General features: G+C 39.4%; 1 protein-coding gene and 1 pseudogene across 5 annotated transcripts in view; both read left to right on the top strand.

Annotated features, from left to right (window-relative positions):
- The first annotated feature begins 4,306 nt into the window (after positions 1-4,306).
- LOC113529572 (uncharacterized) lies at positions 4,307-6,559 on the top strand (annotated as a pseudogene).
- An 807-nt stretch (positions 6,560-7,366) lies between these two features.
- rad18 (RAD18 E3 ubiquitin protein ligase) overlaps positions 7,367-20,033 on the top strand; it is a 62,578-nt gene continuing 49,911 nt past the window's right edge. For all 5 annotated transcript variants that reach the window (XM_034314047.1, XM_034314051.1, XM_034314053.2 and 2 more), the window contains exons 1-4: positions 7,367-7,541; positions 8,891-8,969; positions 9,515-9,576; positions 9,778-9,848. In XM_034314047.1, the coding sequence (XP_034169938.1) occupies positions 7,491-7,541; positions 8,891-8,969; positions 9,515-9,576; positions 9,778-9,848 (263 nt within the window). In that variant the 5' untranslated portion in view covers positions 7,367-7,490. The remainder of the gene's footprint in view (positions 7,542-8,890; positions 8,970-9,514; positions 9,577-9,777; positions 9,849-20,033) is intronic.

The following is a 20,033-nucleotide window of genomic DNA, read 5'->3' as shown; positions in this document are numbered from 1 at the left end:
GTAAATGTATTTTTTGGCCACTACTGTGCTCTACATGCTACTCTGAGCGGAGTATCTCCTCTTCATGTATATTATTTAAAAGCATGTTGTTCCAAGTTCTCTCAGTTTTATTTCTTTCTTCATTTCAGTACTGATTTTACAGAATTCACTTCCAAATTCCACAAATGTATTCATCCTATTGTGTAGTGTGTGTGTGTGTGTGTGTGTATCAGCCATAACATTAAAACCACTGACAGGTGAAGTGAATAACATTTGATATGTTAAGCAAGCAGATGAACCCAGAATCCAAACGCAACGGTTTTCTATGTGAAAATGCTTACTGTGAAACTTTGCGTGTTGCATTCTGGGCTCATCTGCTTGCCTGTATATAGTATGCATCATCAATAAGGTGTATACTGAATTCATTCCTTTGATATCACTTAATAAATTAAGCCAAGTTAAGAGTTTTCTTTATAAGTGTTTCCTATGGGAGAGAAAACGCTTAACATAAAAATGGTCTTTCCACTTGGATTAGGGTCCCATTGTCTTAGCAATTCAATTCAATTCAATTTTATTTGAATGGACATTGTCACAAAGCAGCTTTACAGAAATAAATGGATTCACAAAAAATATATTGTAAATATGTGAATTTATCCCAAATGAGCAAGCCAGAGGGGGTAGATAGTGTTTAAGACAAGAGAAATGTGAGAGAAAAATGGTTTCCCCTGGTCGTTGTTTTAGAACATTAAGCCACATTAAGCATTTTAGAAAGTCCTAAGTGATGCAGTTTTTTAATAATGAAGTATGGCATTTGCAAGGCTAGATACTGGAAGAACAAGGGTAAGAAAGTTAAAAGCATGTTAGATTGATATTGAAAACGTAATGATAAATCTTCTTCTTCTTCTTCTTCTTCTTATTATTATTATTATTACTGGACGTTAGATGCCTGTGTATCGTGAATGTATAATAAGCTCAGAACACCCCTTATGACTTTGCATGTTTTGATGCATACTGTCACAAAAAAAGAAAAAAATTAAAATTAAAAAATAAATCAGTGGTCAACTATCAAAGGCGAGGTCTTAGACCTGGTTTCTAATGATAGACAATGGTTAGACATATGATAATAAGAAATTAATAATAATATACATGTGTGTGTATATATATATATATAGTTTGTCAGGATAAATACAATTTAGGACATTACAAAATACAATGAGTATTTTATAAATATAAACAAACAGACCTAGGGATATCAGCCTGATATCGGATTCATGCGTGACAACATGAAATATGGCAAGGAATCTATCATTAAATGATAACCTGAAAGATTTATCATTATGTTTTCATTACCAAGCTACTAACATAAAACTAACATGTTTTTTAACTTTCCTACCTTGGTTTTTACAATATCTAGCATTGGAAATGCCACACTTCATTATCAAAAAACTGCATGACTTACAAGTGAAGTCTGGTTATCAGCTGCCATATTGGAATGAGGAAATGCCATCCTCCCTGTACACTAATTAAAGCACTTTGCTCAGCAGACATGCAAAGTTATGCTTGTTGAGTCAAAGCTTCGAGCAAAGTGTATTATGATTGGCTGGACTGAAAACTCACATCTGACTAGCTAAAGAGAATATCCTTTAAATAAAACACTAATTTGTGAATTGGAGCCTGGCAGGAAAGTCTCAATATAGGAACACAAATCCAAAGGGATTTACCCAGGTGACAATTTGCAAATGCAGATTCATTCAACAATTCATTCATAAACGTATAACCATTCAGAAATTTACAAACACACTTGTGTATTTATGAATTGTGTTTTTTTGCATTTGTGACTCGTACTTTGTGAATGTAAATTTATTTATGCATTTGTAAATTGTATTTTGTGAATATGAATTAGGGTATGAATGTGTGGATTGCTGTTTGCGAATATATTCAGGTTTTTTGTGAATGTGAATTACACATTTGTGAATCAGATGTATTCATTTACATGTAAAATATGTATCCATATTTTTTTCCTCAACTAAGGGATAGTTGGAAAAATTAATAGTGTGCTGGAAGACACAGCTAAACACACAGATGAACCGTATTTACTCGCTAAGAAGCAGCTACTGTACAGCAAGACCTAACTCTGGGGCGGGACACATACATTCTAGAAAGCATTTAATTGGACGAACAAAAGACTAGTACAGGATAAGTCATCAATTTTTATTTATTGTTTTCCTAAATGTCACAAATTAGAAAATTAAAATGAGAATGTCTTGATATACAGAATATCCCTGTATATTTAGACTATATCATTTATATATATATATATATATATATATATATATATATATATATATATACAGTGAGAGTAAAAAGTATTTGATCCCTTGCTGATTTTGTTGGTTTGCCCACTAATAAAGAGATGATCATTCTATACTTTTAATGGTAGATGTATTCTAACATGGAGAGACAGAATATCAAAACGAAAATCCAGAAAATAACTTTAAAGAATATATTTTAATTGATTTGTATTTCATTGAGGGAAATAAGTATTTGATCCCTCTAGCCAAAAGCACTTAATACTTGGTGGCACAGCCTTTGTTTGCAAGCACAGCGGACAGACGTTTGTTGTAGTTAACCACAAGGTTAGCACACATATCAGGGGGAATTTTGGCCCACTCTTCTTTGCAGATCCTCTCTAAATCATTAAGGTTGGTGGGCTGTCGCTTGGCAACTTGGACCTTCAGCTGCCTCCATAGATTTTCGATTGGATTGAGGTCCGGAGACTGGCTGGGCCACTCCATGACCTTAATGTGGTTCTTCTTGAGCCACTCCTTTGTTGCCTTTGCTGTATGCTTCGGGTCGTTGTCATGTTGGAAGACCCAACCACGGCCCATTTTCAACTTCCTGGCAGAGGGGAGGAGGTTGTCCCTCAGGACTGCACGGTACATGGCTCCATCCATCTTCCCACTGATGCGGTGAAGTAGCCCTGTGCCCTTGGCAGAGAAACACCCCCAAAACATAATGCTTCCACCTCCATGCTTGACGGTGGGCACAGTGTTCCTGGGGTCATAGGCAGCATTTTTCTTCCTCCACACATGACGAGTAGAGTTTAGGCCAAATAGTTCAATTTTGGTCTCGTCTGACCACAGAACCTTCTCCCAATCACTTTGTACATCTTTGAGGTGATCATTGGCATACTTTAGGCGGGCCTCCACATGTGCCTTCTTAAGCAGGGGTACCTTTCGGGCACTGCAGGATTTTAATCCATTGCGGCGCAAAGTGTTGCCAATTGTTTTCCTGGTGACTGTGGTCCCAGCTGCCTTGAGGTCATTCACTAACTCCCGCTGTGTGGTTGCAGGCCGATTTCTCACAGTTCTCATGATCATTGCCACCCCACGAGGTGAAATCTTCTGTGGAGCACCAGACCGAGGTCTATTGATGGTCATGTTATACTTCTTAAATTTTCTCACAATTGCACCAATGGTTGTTACTTTAATACCCAGCATCTTGCTAATGTTTTTGTAGCCCATTCCAGATTTGTGCAGGTCAACAATCCTGCCTCTGAGGTCCTGAAAGAGTTCTTTGGTCTTACCCATGTTGGAGAGTTTGGAATCTGTCTGATTGTCTGATTCTGTGAACAGGTGTCTTTCATACAGGTGATTAGTTAGAACAGGTGTCTTCAAATCAGGTAACAAGTTGATTGGGAGTGTCTAACTGGTCTGTGAAAGCCAGAACTCCTAATGCATACTAGGGGATCAAATACTTATTTCCTTCAATGAAATACAAATCAATTAATATATATTCTTTAAAGTTATTTTCTGGATTTTCTTTTTGATATTCTGTCTCTCCATGTTAGAATACATCTACCATTAAAAGTATAGAATGATCATGTCTTTATTAGTGGGCAAACCAACAAAATCAGCAAGGGATCAAATACTTTTTACTTTCACTGTATATAAATGTTATATATATATATGATATAGTCTGGATATACAGGGTGTCCCCAAAATCTCCATACATAGCAGAATTTAACACTTTTTAAAATGTCTTCCAAAAGTTTTCATACTTAGTTTATATTACATATTTTTTTCAGCCTTTAAGCTATGGAAAACCCTAAGGAAGTATACCCCCAGAGGTGCCCGAGAGGGGGGGAGAATGAACATCTCAACAGGACAGACTCACAGTTATTGACCCAAGCTCATGGACATAAGACTACGAGTGCAGTTTGTAAATGTGGCAAGGTCTGCAAAAACCTGCATGGCCTTAAGATCCACCAGGCCAGAATGAAGTGCTTGTGTGGTACATGTAACGCACAGGTCAAGTACCTGGTGAGATGCAGGAGGAGCCCGGCCCGGAGTCAACCCACAGTGCCCAGACCCTCCACGCACCACTAGGCCGTTTCCAAACCAGGCTTTCAGAACAACGTCAGGTTAAGTGGCCTGCCGCTAATAAGCAAAATGAGTGGCACCAGCTTGATGAGGACGTGGACCTCCTCAGGGCAGCTTTATCCTCCTCCTTAGCCTGCTTGAACTGCTTTCTAAGCACACGGAGCTCCTGCAGCGTCCGTCTAGTGGTTCTGCGAGACCAAATCGTCGGGAGGAGAAGATCCGTCAGTTGCAGCAGGAGCTCCGTGTGCTAAGCAGGCTAAGGAGGAGGATAAAGCTGCCCTGGCTGAGCTCCGGAACATTGTAAGGAGTAAGCTCACTACCACCCGCCAAGCTGAGTGGCACAGAAAGAGGGGTAAGGAGAGGGCTCGTAGACGGGCACAGTTTATCACAAACCCCTTCGGATTCACCAGGAGACTCCTCGGCCAGAAGCATAGCAGTCGACTCACCTGTACTCAAGATGAGGTTGATAAGTACCTCAGCACCAGTTACAGTGATAGAGCTAGAGACCAGGACCTTGGACCATGTAGCACGTTGATAACCCTACCGGAACCCAGTGTGGCATTTAACCTCAAGGATCCAACCCTGAGAGAGGTTCAGGAGGTTGTCAAAGCAGCTAGGACGAACTCAGCACCAGGTCCAAGTGGAGTGCCCTACGTGGTCTACAAGAGGTGCCCCAAATTCCTTCAGTGACTATGGAAAATCATCAAAGTCATCTGGAGGAGGGGGAAAGTTTTGCAGCAGTGGAGACATGCAGAGGGTGTCTGGGAAAAGTCTTCAACAGCACACTTAAGGACACAGCCACACTTCATGAAACTGGAAAAGAGTTGCACGCCTGGATTGCTACAGTGGACAAGTCAGGGCTGCCAGGGAAGTTCAAAGCCTGGATTTACCAGCATGGCATTCTGCCTCGACTCCTCTGGCCACTGCTGGTTTACGACGTTCCCTTAACCACTTTCGAGAGCTTTGACAGGAAGATCAGCCACTCTCTACGTAGGTGGTTGGGTCTCCCTCACAGTGTCACCAGCATAGCCTTATACGGAAGGAAGAACAAGCTACAACTCCCCTTCAGTAGCCTGTCAGAGGAGTTCATGGTTTCCCGAGCAAGAGAGGTACTGCTGTACAGAGAATCCACTGACACCAAAGTTTCCTCAGCTGGCATTGAAGTGAGGACGGGTAGGAAGTGGAGGGCCCAGGAGGCAGTCAACCAGGCTGAGGCGCGGCTGCGGCACAGTGTGCTGGTGGGGACAGTGGCGTCAGGACGCGCAGGGCTTGGCTGTAAACATAAACCTTGATATGACAAGGCCCACGGAAAGGACAGGCGTCAACTGGTCCAAGAAGAAATCCGAGCAGGGGTGGAGGAAAGGCGCGTTAGTAGGATGGTGGGGATGCGACAACAAGGGGCGTAGACTCAATGGGAACAAGTGATGGACCAAAAGATCTTGTGGACTGAGTTGTGGAAAGCGGAGCCATACCGGATCCAGTTTCTTATCCAATCAGTCTACGATGTCCTCCCCAGTCAAACCAACCTCTTCTCCTGGGGCCTGAAAGACACCCCTGCATGCCTCCAATGCCAAAAAAGAGGATCCCTGGAGCACATATTAAGCTGCTGCCCTAAGGCCCTGGGAGAGGGTTGTTGCACCATGATCAGGATCATGCTAAGGATAATCGCTGGAACTATCAGCACAGGGATCTCTCTCAGCAAGCTCCATCAGCCAGCACAGCGCGCAATCACATTTGTTAAGGCTGGAGAGAAACCATCAGGGAGCAGGAACCCAGCAGGTGGACTCCTGGCAACAGCTCGAGACTGGCAGCTAAAGGTTGACCTGGGAAGGCAGCTCAAATTCCCAGAAACCATCGCCACAACCACGCTTAGGCCTGATATGGTCCTATTTCCGAATCATCAAGGCAGGTGGTTCTACTGGAATTAACTGTGCCCTGGGAAGACTGTTTGGAAGAGGCGTTTGAATGGAAGTAATAGGGGATGGAAGACCCGCTGCCTCCCCATCGAGGTTGGCTGCCGAGGTTTTGCTGGCCAGTCGTTATGCAGGGCCCTCAAGCTCTTGGGAATCAGGGGACTGCACAAGAATAAAGCCATAAGGAACATCATGGATGCCGCTGAGAAGGCATCAAGATGGCTGTGGATCAAAAGGGGCGAGCTGTGGACTACACAAGCTACCTAGACACAAGTTGGGGACTGATCACCCCTGGCTGGGTCGCCTGGGTGAGGGTGTATGATGTTGAAAGACCCGAAACACCTGATGACCCCAGGTTACATCACTGATGATGTGTCTAGGGCGCACCTGGAAGGTGTGTGTCAAAACCAAATAAGAATACCTTTGACAAATGAAGAATCTATTGAAATCATTCTCATGGATGGACCGGGAAGCTGTTGCAAGGTTGCGATGGACTTTAACAGGAAACACACAACATCACATACAACACTGTTGCCAAACTGGGAGTCAAAGTTGGGAGAGACGACTCTGTGTGTGTTTCCAGAGAAACGTTTTGCTAAAAAGTGTTATGTATGGAGACATTTGGGACACCCTGTAGTACTGTATTGGGGTCCATAACACTAAAAGGACAGGGTATAAAAAGCTCTTTTGATTTCAGGGGCACTATAGCTCACCAATAAAATTTTTCTCCATGCCTTAGACATTTACAACCCAATATTACACAGCACTTTAAAAAATGTTAGACAGAGAGGAAAGCCAGCCAATCACCTGTCTGAGTCCCCTCAAAGACACAGCTGTATTAATTTATTGTTTTTATTTACTTATTTTTCAAAATAAGGTTATTGGATTGGAGAAGTGATTTGTTTGTTAAATAAAAAAAAAATCTGAAAAAAAATGAACAGTATATTCTAGGCGCTCACTAACAGCATTACAATAACAGATTTTTGTGAATGAGGTTTAAACAAATACAAATAATCCCTTACATCAGACCAAATTGTAAAAAATTAAAATAAAACACGATCGCTTTTCCAAAATGCGACAAGCAAATGTAAACGGAAATGACGTCAGTGCAGGACGTGAAAAAGTGCGCGGGGAAATTTCTATACCTGTTTCAGTAACAGTGTTAGCTGAGTGCATATCGCGTATTTTAATAAACCCAGTTAGAAAATTGGGAAAAATGTCTCATTCAGTCGAAGCGGATTTACCACCGCACTTGTCATGCTTGAAAGTAAGTTCAGCTCATAATGTGTAGCTCGCTAAACCCCTCAGTCCGGGTAAGGTGGCTAGGTAAGGTAGCAAGCTAATCAGCTAGCTGCTGGGGTAAAGTCAGCTTTGCATGTCCTGCAAGGATTGCTGTCAACTCTATATAGTAAATAACAGCTAAAATTAACAAAACGTTTATTTTCCTGTTGTTATTACAGCCATAACATCTATTAAATAGGATAGCTAACTAGTAAGTTTGCTAATGTAGGACAATAACATTCCGTGCACAATTTCGGCTTTTTTCGGCTTTCAGTGGATTTTACGGAAATAGCCGATTTAGTATGATCTCTAATAATAATTTGACTTTGTAAAAATCCACCTACCAAGCAAAATGCATTTAAATGAGTACAAATTTGCTTCAAAAGTTTTAAAAGTTAAAAAAGGCCCATGTCTCACTACTCTGTGGCAAATAGGACAGGGTTGAGTGAGATTAGGTTAAAAAATCTTTGATATTTAGTGTAATACTGCTGTACTGTGTTCTCTGTCACTTCTGAAAGTTAGTTCTTAAACTTATGCTGTTTCATTTTATTGACTTCTTCGACTGGCCACTTGATTTGAATGGGCCGAACCTCAATAACAAAAAGAAAAGAAAAAAAAAAAGAACACCTGTAAATATTCTCAGTTTTTGACAATTTTAATAGAAATCTGGTCAGTAAGTGTAAAATTCAGGAATAAAAAGCTCTTTGATGCCAATAAATAACCCAAGTGTTATTATACAGATTTAAATAATGAGTCTAAAATTGATATATATTTTAAAAAATTAATCAGTACTAAGGGGCTATGTAGAATTCAGTTTGCAGTTAATGTTAGGATCCCTGGATGCACAGTTTGAGAACCCCTGCTCTGTGTAGTAATTCTGTTTAATATGTATTTAATATGTTTAATACGTTCCCACTTGAATTTATGAGAAAAGTGAGCTTGACATGAGTGCTTAATCGGGGAAGGCAAAAAAGTTTTGAAAATTATTGTCTCTGATGCTTCTGCATTCATGATTTTAATGTCTTGCAGGGGATCTTTCACAATCTCTCATAAACGGTATTGATGAAAGCAGGAACAAATAACATTAGTGCTAGTTTATGTTCAATATATGAATATTGAGTGTAATATATTGTTTTGCTGTTTTTTAAGTGGGAAAAGATAGGACGTATGGAATACTGAAGTGTACGCCATACTACTCTCTCTGATAGTGTTTTTACAATTCGTTGCTTACCATTCAGAAACTCTTCAGAAAAGTATAATTATACTTCTGAAAGAATAACCACTGTTCTTTATCATTTAACTCCTCTTTGGTTTTATCTTATTTTTTTAAACCAGAATATTGACACTTTGCTCCGATGCCCGATTTGCTTCGACTTCTTGAATATATCCATGATGACGCAGTGTTCTCATAACTGTAAGTATGTACCCCAGCCGTTGGTCACATTGGTGATATGGCTATCAGCTTTCATCCAGTGTTCCGATGTTTCCACCTAAAGGCCATGGGCAGATGAATGTGTGAGCTGTTTTGTATAAAATCTCTGATCATTTTTTTTTATTAGTTATGTCTGTAGTCCAGTGGCATCAATGAAATGTAGTGAAGTAGCATAAAGTGCGATATGGTGGTACAATATACAGTGGAAAAGAAAGTGTAACGTGGTTAAAAAATTTATATTTAAGCCACATTCTCCTTCCTGACATTTACAATGCAATTTCCCCCCCGTCCCTTCGTTTTATGTACAATAAATACTGTTCTAAATGCACATGGCTGTAAACCAAAATAATCAACAAATGTACATATTTTTTCCAAATTTATCTATATATCTATATATTTATCTATATAGACTAATTCATTCTTAATATAGTAAATGACTGAAACATGGTAAAATGTCTGCCACAGTATGCATGTGATGAATATGGGAAATAGATCATTTTTGACTAGATTGTTGTTTTTCTCCACAGTTTGCTCCCTATGTATACGGAAATTTCTTTCCTACAAGTTGCTGTGTCCTCTTTGTAACACGGTGGGTATTAAACATCAGTGTACTTGTACCTTGAATGTGAGTCCTTTTATAGGTTATTCCATCATTCTGTATCATAATATTGGATAAAAGCCATTTATCTGTTAGTCTAGATTCCTAGACCCAAACTCATGCCTTGACTAATTATGATGTTTTTAAATGAATATGTCACAACCTTAACAGGATATCAACTTTCCATTTCAGCCACTCACAGAACAAGAGCTGAGGAACAACAGACTACTGGATGACCTTGTTCAGAGCTTCCAAGCTGCGAGGTAACTTTCATGCTTTAACTAGGAAGGAAAGGAACATTCCTTCTCAAGCCTGGTTCTTATAAGATGTCATGATTTCTAAATCCCCATATAGCTTTCGTCACTTAAGTCACCATCAAAGCAGGTGTTGCCTGACCAGCAAATATGACTAGTTATTTAATTTAGAAAAATGTGTTCTCTACAATGAACATATTTCTTTGATGAGTTCAAATAAGCACAGGTGCATCAATATCTGCTATTCACTAAAAGTATGAATGAAGTGAAATATACTAAAGAGAAGGTTGAAATCAGAAAATTATCAAATTAGCTCACAAATTCATCTGCCCATGGCCTTTAATTGGAAACTTCGGAACATTGGATGAAAGCTGATACCCATATATACATACACTTCACCAATGTGGATATGAAATTCCAATGAAAATATGAAATTATTATAGTTCTTATGATATTGCTGTGTATAGTTAGGCACTTGGACACTTAAATGCACATGTCTTTCATACACTATTGGATTCATAAAATCTCTGTCCAATGACTAGTAGTTTCAAAAAGTCCGACAAGAGACCATGTATAATTTTAGGGCCTTATGATTTTTGGGACATGGAAAACAGGATTTCGAGGAATAACAGATTTTAGATATGAATAATGTATATGGGGATTTGGCAGAGGTTATTGGCAATTTTATTAACATAATTTTGAGTAATGTAATTCTTATGCTGTCTGAATATTATAGCGTTTGTTCTTGTATCAGGCGTTTCTGTTTGGGTCTTAATTTGGGTTGTGTCTTTTTCTTAGATAAATGTAGGTGGTGATGTATTTTGAACAAATCCATTTCACATATCGAAATGTGCCATCTGTTTAAAGTCCCACATCTCTGTAGAGAACACAAGCCTGAAATCCTTTTCCAATTTACCATCATTGATTGACAGAGAGAGAGGGATTAGAGGCTTGTCAATTCCTTATACACCACATCTCACATGATGAGAATATCATCTGAGGCCTTTAAATGGGGAAACTGGGCAAGTTTGGGTTGCATACTGTGCCTTAGTTGCACATATCTGATGGTTATGTTCTTGTTCTCTAAAAGACTGTGTGACCCAAAACACATAATTCATATTTTCTTCTAAACTGCACTCAGATATCCAGTTAAGTTAAAATTTGCAAATTATTGATTAATACAAATAATCTGTAGGCTCTGAAATTAGAATAGGATGTTTCTATAGGAAAATGACGGGCTAACAAACAATTAAAGTGTACGGCCTATTAGGTAATATCATTTATTATACTGATTCTAATAAGTTTTTTATGAACACATTCCTTTGTTTAATCAAAGTTTGTTAGATACTACCTGCTGTGATGAGAAACAGGATTAGCCCATTGTGATGATGCATAGTTCCTTTCTCTGTTTGAAAATGTCGGGAGAGAAATGCTGAGACAGAAGCAAGTGCAGTGTAATTTCTTTTTAATGGGAGAAAGGCAAATCTATGAGAGCCCTAAAGCCCCGGGAACCAGTACAAACCTAACAACTAGTTCTAAACCAGAAGCTTCGCTATAGGAAAGCTACAAAATAATGTCGGATATCACAGTTGTGCCAAATGTAGCTGCCTAAATCACAACTCTGATGCTTCTGAGAAATGTAGTAAAGCTACAAACAAGCCCTGAAATTAAACAGTATGAATCATGTGCATATTAACATTCCAGAGCATATAAACCAAGCTTTAAAAGGATACTTCAGCCAAAAATGAAGATTCAGTCATTAATTTCTCACCCTCATGTTGTTCAAACTCCCTAAATCTTTTTTTTTTATACTTGGAACACAAAAGGTGAATTTTAGCAAGTTTGTCCTGCTCATTTCTGTCCATACAATGACAGTCAATGTTGAGTTCCTCTTCTGAAGCTTCAAAAGCACACAAAACCATCATCAAACAATTCCATGTGACTCCTGCTGTATAATCTGAGTGTTCTGAAGGCATATAAATGGGTTTGGTGAAAAACAATCAGAAGTGTAACCCATACATTTTTTTTTTTTGAAAACCGCACCCTCCACCGTTTCCGAGTGGTGATGACCGGTTCCTGAACAAATCATTCTTTTTGAACTGGTTCTTTTCAGGGAACTGGATGAACCAGTTCACCAAATCGGATTGACTTATTTGGAACAGTTCGCCTTGAGGCAACACTCGTGAACATGCATAGGAGAGCAATGGTGGATGGTATGATTTAAAATAAAAAATAAAAAAAAAAAAAAGTAAGGATTACACTTATGATTGTTTCTCACCAAACCCATTCATATTCCATCAGAACACTTGGATTATACAGTAGGAGTCACATGGTTTGATGATGCTTTTGTATATGCTTTTGAAGCTTCAGAAGAGGAACTCACCAGTGAATGTCATTGTATGGACAGAAACGAACAGGACAAACTGGCTAAAACTCACCTTTTGAGTTCAGGAAAAAAAAAAAGAAAGACAAAGGGGGTTCGAATGATATGAGGGTGAGTGAATAATGACTGAATTTTCATTTTTGGGTGAACTATTACTTTAATCTATTGTGAATTATTGTCAGATTTAAAATGAGCATGAATTCAACAAAACATACCTGATCCATAACTGACAGGTTGCTTGTGATCTTCTGTGCCCCTGTTCCTCCTTTGTTTTTGATAATTCTGAGGAGTTGGGTTGAGAAATGATCAAGATGACCAATAAATTTGGACACCAGCTGGATTGTTGTAATTCTACTGAATTCCGCAGATAACTAATAAAATTTTAAAATGACAAATCAGGTTGCTGATAAATTTGTGACAATCCTTACAATATCATATACAATATCATATACTAATACTTAGAGTATTTCTTTACCAGCTCTTACACACATGAAATACAGAATTGTTACAGATGAACATAAATGTGAATTACATCTAAAGGACTTCAGTTCATAATTTGGATTTACATACAACCATCCAAGTAATTCATCACAGCTGACATTACATCACAAAGGCTTACCTCTTGCTCAGTAAAAAGTGCTGGCCATCTGTTCTTATCCCATGATGAAATGTAAATCTTTGACCACCTTATGCCTTCTGTGTGCAACTGTTCTGTCCATCAGCACCTTGATAACCTGCTCGTTGTTTCTTTTGGTCACCTCAGACAACAGTGGAATCCTTTGCTTTTCAAGGGTATCTCTTGTTTCACCCAGTGGGTAATCTGGACAGTAATTTACCTCGGCCTTTCTAGGTTTCTTCACTTGGTTAGGATTTCCCATAGATTGTTTCCGCTTATGGCGGTTGATGTTTAGCTCGGAACATTCTATGTTCCTCAGTTTTGTTCTGTAGTTTGCCATCAAGATCTGCACTTGAAGGGTATGCCTTGTACTTTATTGTTTCTGAAGCTAAAGTGTCCAAAATGTCAGTCTTGGCATTGGGGTTCAGGACAGTGCTGTCAGTTTGATACGAAAGTTGAGCTTTTTGTAGTTGCATTTCGGGATCAAAACTCAACTGTGGCATCGGGAAACTTTCAGGCCATGCCTGACTTGTCATGGAGGACACAGATTCTGGAGTCGAGAGTACAGATGACTGTGGGGATGAGATTATGTCTGTGACACATGATGAAACTGAAGATGTCTCATTTATTTCTGGCACAGATGAAGCAGAAGGGAGATGAAGGCAACTGAATGACCTTGAGTGTAGCTCTGTCTTGTATGTCTGAAGTTGAATTGAGGTTGACAACATAATTAAAATCAGGATTTTTGAAGTTCGAAAAGTTTCAAAGACTCTGAGCTGTGTTTGAATTTCTCTTTTAAGGTCATTCAACGAGTCTGGTATACCACTTGGGAGAGTTATTTGTTTAGTTAGTTGTTTATGTGGGAACAACTCCTGATATTTCTGACGGTGTTCTGAGATCTTGCATTCCAAGTATGCAATGGTCTCATCTGTATGAACTGAAGACACAACCAGTTCCACCATATCTTTCAAGTCTAAAATCATAAGCCACCCAGGTTCATCTGCAGGCATCAAATGCCCAATAATCAATGGGAGTAATCCTAACAGACACCAATTTTCACGTGCATTGCCACCAGTTGATTTTTTTTTACTTGTCTGTGATACAAATTGAGGTTGAGTTTTCTTATCACTCCACATGTATGGAAAAGTATGGATGAGTTCATGATCATCTTTGAAATAAATACAGCAAAGCACTCGGCTAGCTCAACCAGTGCTATGCCTTCAAAAAGATTGTGTTCCAAAGCGGAAGGATAGCCTGTTGTAACATTGAAGTAGCTAAGGCTGTCATTGAAAACACACCCATGACATTTACCCCCTTTTCTGGAGCAAGTTTAACATGTCCTTGGTGTTCTTCCGCAGACCGAAGTGTAAATTCACCTGCTTTCACTTCATTGGTCTGAGAATCTGCACGAGAATCTGTACAAAATAGACAACAGTATTCACCTGAAAAGTTTTCAATGAAGCCAGCTGTACAAGTGTGTGCCAAGCTTATTGGCTACAACACGTTGTACTGTTCCTCTGAGGAATGTTCCCAACTGGTGAACATACTCACCTTGCTGTTCCAAAATTTTTAAATCATGTAAAAGAGGTTGCAAGACTTTCTCAAATCCATATATGTTCATGTCTTGTGTCTTACACAAAACAGCAAGATAAATTGAAGACAATGTTGACTGAAACATTGATGGTACGTTACCCAGAATCCAGTAGATTGCACATAACTTTTTTTTTTTTCTTGATGTCCTGAGAGGGTTGCTGATTTCATCAACGTTGCAAAAGTCATCAACACTTATAAGCACACAGATATCCTCCATTCCTCTGAGATGAAACTGAATTGACTTGTACTGATGGCCATCTCTTCTTAACACGTTTAGAGCTGTGACTTTCGACCACTTTGACAAGCAGGTCATTTGACAGTAGCTTCTGTGAAGGCTCAAGTATTGGAACATATTGAAAAGTTCTGTTTGCCTTGGCCTCAAGAACATACTCTACAACATCAAAATTTTCCCTTTAATATTGTTTAGATTTAAATGCAGAGGCTAGCGGGCCGCCATGTTTTATTGCAGTGAGTAAAGAGTTTGTTGTACTTAAAGACTAGCAAGATCTTTGACAAACAACTCATCATTACCCTTCCTGTGCTATTGTAAGGTGTCTGCAATAATTCTGTAAGACAAAGGGAAAGATGCATCAGTCAGTAAATAATGCAAGCCCTACAACAACTCGTAGACAGCCGTGCTGGGTTCATGGTAATGATTCTTCAGCTTTAATAGCAAGGAAGCAAATTTAAGCTCTACTAACTTTGGCAAGTTCTCTGGAACGTCTCTTGTATCAAGACTCTTGGAATCCTCCTCTTAAGTAGGTGTATCTGTTTCTTCATTTGAAAGAGTGTCATCAGATATTCCACTTAACTCTTGGGAACTGTCTGTTTTCACTATTCCCTCTTTAAAATCTGTCAGCGAACACTGACTATGTTTTTGGCTCTTGTGTGATTTGAATGAGCCATACACATTTGTTTTAAATGAGCAGTCCTTAAACATACAACTTACTGTCTCATGACTGTGCAAGTGGTTGTTTATGTGGGGAAAGTAATCATTTAGTGAAGGAATGTCAGTAACAGCACAAACATGACAATTCATGACTGTCCCTTCGCTAGAAGTTTGCTATTGAGGGATACTGATCACATGGTAGTGATCGGCAAAGTGGGACCGCTGCTCATTCCAAGTTTTAAAGTGCATGGACAGTAGGAATATGCACATGGATATGCGTGTCTGCAGCCATAGTCTCCATGTACCAACCTGAAGTGTTTTAAAAGCTTCGATCTGGATGTCTGTGAAGATCCACAATCTGTGCACAGCCACATGTAAGGCAAGACTTCAAAACTGTTGGAAAAAAAATGAAGATGTGAGTTAGCTACACCAAAGAAAAATAATAATAAAAAAAACTTCTCAGACTGCCAGCTACTAAACTTTAGTAAAATTATGATGAATGACCTATCCAACCAGCTTACATTGGTTAGCAAGATGCCATCTTATTCAAGTGTCAAATGTGTTTATTGCCAGATATGATACAATAAAATATCAAAAAAAAAAAAAAAGTTATCCACGATTCACTATTCTAATCTACTGGCAGCCACAACAGTAATGCATAAGGATTGGAAATATCTCACCTGAGTGTCCAGATAATGATAAAACTTTGCATGTGTCTCCGTTTGCACAGTGAATTTTGTGAGATTTGATTCACTCAAAGTAGCGTCAATCTAAAGAGAGCTAAAGCATGAGCTTTCCATTTGCGCATGTGCAAATTTAGCTCCACCTATTGATCAATGTGCAGTACTGCAGAAGCAACACATCTTTTGTTCATTCATTTAATTTAAATGAGCTGTGTAAATTTGATATATTACTTTTTCCAATTTTTTTTTCAACACAGTTGTTTTAATTTTAATGCACGAATATATGTACATTATTTAATTTAAACTTAGTTTACATTGGTTTTTTTTGTTTTTTTTTGAGTGATCTGTTTATGGTAACTATCCAGTGGATGGCTATGCTACAGATCTGTGAAAATGGATAGTGTGAAAATGTCAAGCAGTACTGTACTATGGGCTGTTTCGGCATTATTTTTTCCAAGTTCACAGGGGCCAAATGAAACAAGGGCTCGGACGGAATTTGGCACGTGGGCCTTGTGTTTGACGCGTGATCTAGAGCAATAAGAACTTTTTGGTGGTGTGGGAGCATTGCTGTCTCACAGCTCCAGGATCCGCAGTTTGATCCCGAGCTTGGTTACTGTCTGTGCTGAGTGTCTGTGCACCTTCTCCTCATATCCCCATGGGTTCCCCCTCCTGCTTTTTCTTACTTCAGCATTTATTCCATTATTATGTGTAGGATAATAGTTAGATTTAACTTGCTTTTCCAGGTGAATCCACCAGCAGCATGAATACAGCGCAGTAAAACTTGTTAATCCACAGAGATGGCTGATTACACTAGTATTAGTTTGGATCAGACATTGCCTTTGTGGTTTGTATTAAGGACTTTGTGAAATTTAAAATGAGTTTTGGATCACTTTATGGTGAATATGGCTGATATTAATTCTTCATTTTGATTCTGTTTCCTGATGATCAGATGATGGCTTATGTTACAAGAAACCATCATTTGGAATGATGTTTTTATTAGGAATTTGGTTTTATTGGTGTCTGTGCTGGTGGTCAGGTTCAGGCAGAATATTGTCAGGTTCAGAGTTAGTGCTAGGGCGTGTGGCTCGGGTTAGACTTGAACAGAATGTTATCAGCCTGTGGTTGTATCGTCTTTAGAGCGAACAAAGTCTGGAAACCCAACGCATTAGAAATTCGGTTTCTTTTTTTTTGCATCACTACATGCAAATCTCGTCTGTTGCAAACACACTTTTCAAGGTCACAGAAATAGCACTGTGTGTTTGTGTGTCTTTAGTTTAGAACTCACAGCTTTATATTGGGTTCAGATGAACCGATATTTCTAGGGTGCCTTGGAATGGGGGGTTTCATTTTGCAGTTTATTTATTTACACTGATCAACCATGACATTAAAACCACCTGCCTAATATTGTGTGGGTCCCTCTTGTGCTACCAAAACAGCTCTGACCCATCGAAGCGTGGACTCCACAAGACCCCTGAAGGTGTGCTGTGGTATCTGGCACTAAGACGTTAGTGACAGATCCTTTATTCCTCAAAGCATTCCTGAACAATTTTTGTATTGTGTCAGGGCACATTATCCTGGACAGGGACAGGGGTCAGCATGGGCACTTTGTGCTACAATAGCTCTTCTGTGGGATTGGACCAGATGGGATAGTTTTTGCTCCACATGCGCATCAGTGAGCGTCGGGGACCCCATGACCCTGTCGCTAGTTCACCGGTTGTCCTTCCTTGGACCACTTTTGGTAGGTACTAACCACTGCATTACCAGGAACACCCCACAAGACCTGCTGTTTTGGAGATGCTCTGACCCAGTTGTCTAGCCATCACAGTTTGCCCCTTCTCAAAGTCTCCTCGATCCTTATGCTTGGCTATTTTTTACTGCTTCCAACACATCAACTTCCAGAACTGACTGTTCACTTGCTGCCTAATATATCCCACCCTTTGACAGGTGCCATTATAACAAGATAATCCAAGTTATTCACTTTACCTCTCAGTGGTTTTAATGTTATGGCTGATCAGTGCATATTAGTGTGATCCATTTTGATGGTGCTGCCTAATCAGGGGGTTTGTGTATGTTGACTTTTACAAAGTCAAAAGGCTGTAAAAACACCTTTTCATGTGAGTTTTACCAAAATATCACATTGGTCTGTGCCTGTGTCAGCCATAAGAGGTAATTGTAGAAATGCCATTATTCCATGATAGTGTATAAAAGTATGGAGAGATAAGCAGTTTACATTTATAGTCATTCATTCATTCATCTAAAGTTACCTACATGTGAGGCAGAATTCAACTCAAGCATGTAGCTGTTAAACGAGCTGCCAGTGACAGATTACCGAAAGACACTGGCCCTGTTCAGGATGTCTCTGGTCAAATCTGGTCTTGTAATCTGGTCACTCAGGCTGCTTGCGGAAGTGGTCTGAGATGCATTTGACCGCATTACATGTGTAGTGTGAATAACAATGTGTCACTGACCACATCAATTGTCTAGTCCCCAGTGTTGCCAGATTTGTGGTTTACCTGCATATTTAGTTACTTTTTAATTGTCCAGCCACACTGTAATGATAAGAAAGCATGCAAAAACATCTCCATGCGTGTATTTACATTTATCTGAGCTTAAAACTCCTGTCTGCTAGAAATTCTAGAAACCTGATTGCATAGTTAGAATACAAGGACAGTGTTATATTTGAGTTGCCAGGTTCGTTAGAGCTCTGTGTCTGAGGGACTGGTGCCTTTTTTTTTTTTTTTTTTTAAATTCTCAATCACTGACAGTGTGTGCCAGCTCTCCTGCTACACACTGTCTAAATGCAACTCGCGTTTAATTTCATTTGTTACTTTCCTTTCTTTTCATTTATGTGGTTCTGTGTGATTTTTAAAAGCACATGGAGTATGATTAGAACAAAACAGACTACCCGAGCAGCCAGATGCCAGTATCACTAAAGGTTTTGGGCCAGTCTGACCGCCTGATGGTGTAATTAGAAAACACTGTCCAATGACTGAATGTAATCACTTCCTTTGAGTTTTGGTGTTGGCTAGTATTATGCTTTTGAAATTGAAAGTGGGTTGCTTTTGGCAGATTTGGCACCCTGCTACTGATGAAACACAATCACATGTGGTCAGTGGAGATGCATTCGAGAGACATGAAAATACCAGCTTTGAAAGGCTATTTGCCTCGGGTGTCCACTTCTGAAAAGATCATCCAAGAAGGATAATAACACCAAGTCTGTGCAGGGCCGGTGTTTCCACCAGAAAAAGTGTGAGAATGATAAGATCAGTGAGCCATAGTGAAACACACTCGCACTCAAGAGTGCTACAAACCATGGTCTTTCTGATCATTTAGATGTGTAAAAGCTGATTTAATGTGAACCCCTCTTCCCACACACCTTATTTTTCAAGTCCTGCAAAAATATGTTGATCTCAAACATAACCTCTACGTGTAAGACTGATGTAATGGAAATCTGTTGTGGTGATGGAGAACATGAGGCAACAGTGATTGATGAGAAATCAATATCTTTTCTTCATATAAGTCGGGTTACTAATGAAAACACTGACTTCCCCAAACAATGTGTTTTGAGTCTAGGTCAGTAGCAGACATCAGTCTTCTCAATGCTGTCTGGTCTGTGAGGGGATAATTTACAACAGGCTGGAATAAGAGATGGCCATCAGTCTAGGGAGAGAAGTGCCTTAGATATCTGTGTTGCTTTCAGTTGCTTAATTTCCTGTTGTTGCCTGTCGATGCGAAAGGCAAAGTTCATCAAGGACCTTACAGGCAATATATGTAATCCTCTTTTGATCTGTGTGTGTGTTCAGAGAATTGATTTGGCTGATAGTGTGGAATGTTCTGAAGGTTGAACTTGTATATGCACTCACTGACCACTTTATTAGGAACATCTGTAAAATCATGCAGATACAGGTCAAGAGTTAAGCTTCACTTAATGTTTATGTCAAACATCAGAATTCTTTTCCAGGCTTATTTCAGTGAGTCTGTGCCCACTGTAGTCTCATATTCCTGTTTGTGGCTGACAGGAGTGCAACTC

Source organism: Pangasianodon hypophthalmus, chromosome 2, assembly GCF_027358585.1.
Source record: "Pangasianodon hypophthalmus isolate fPanHyp1 chromosome 2, fPanHyp1.pri, whole genome shotgun sequence".
Lineage (NCBI taxonomy): Eukaryota > Metazoa > Chordata > Actinopteri > Siluriformes > Pangasiidae > Pangasianodon > Pangasianodon hypophthalmus.
Note: the sequence above shows the minus strand (reverse complement) of the source record. Positions and strands in the feature narration are given on the sequence as shown.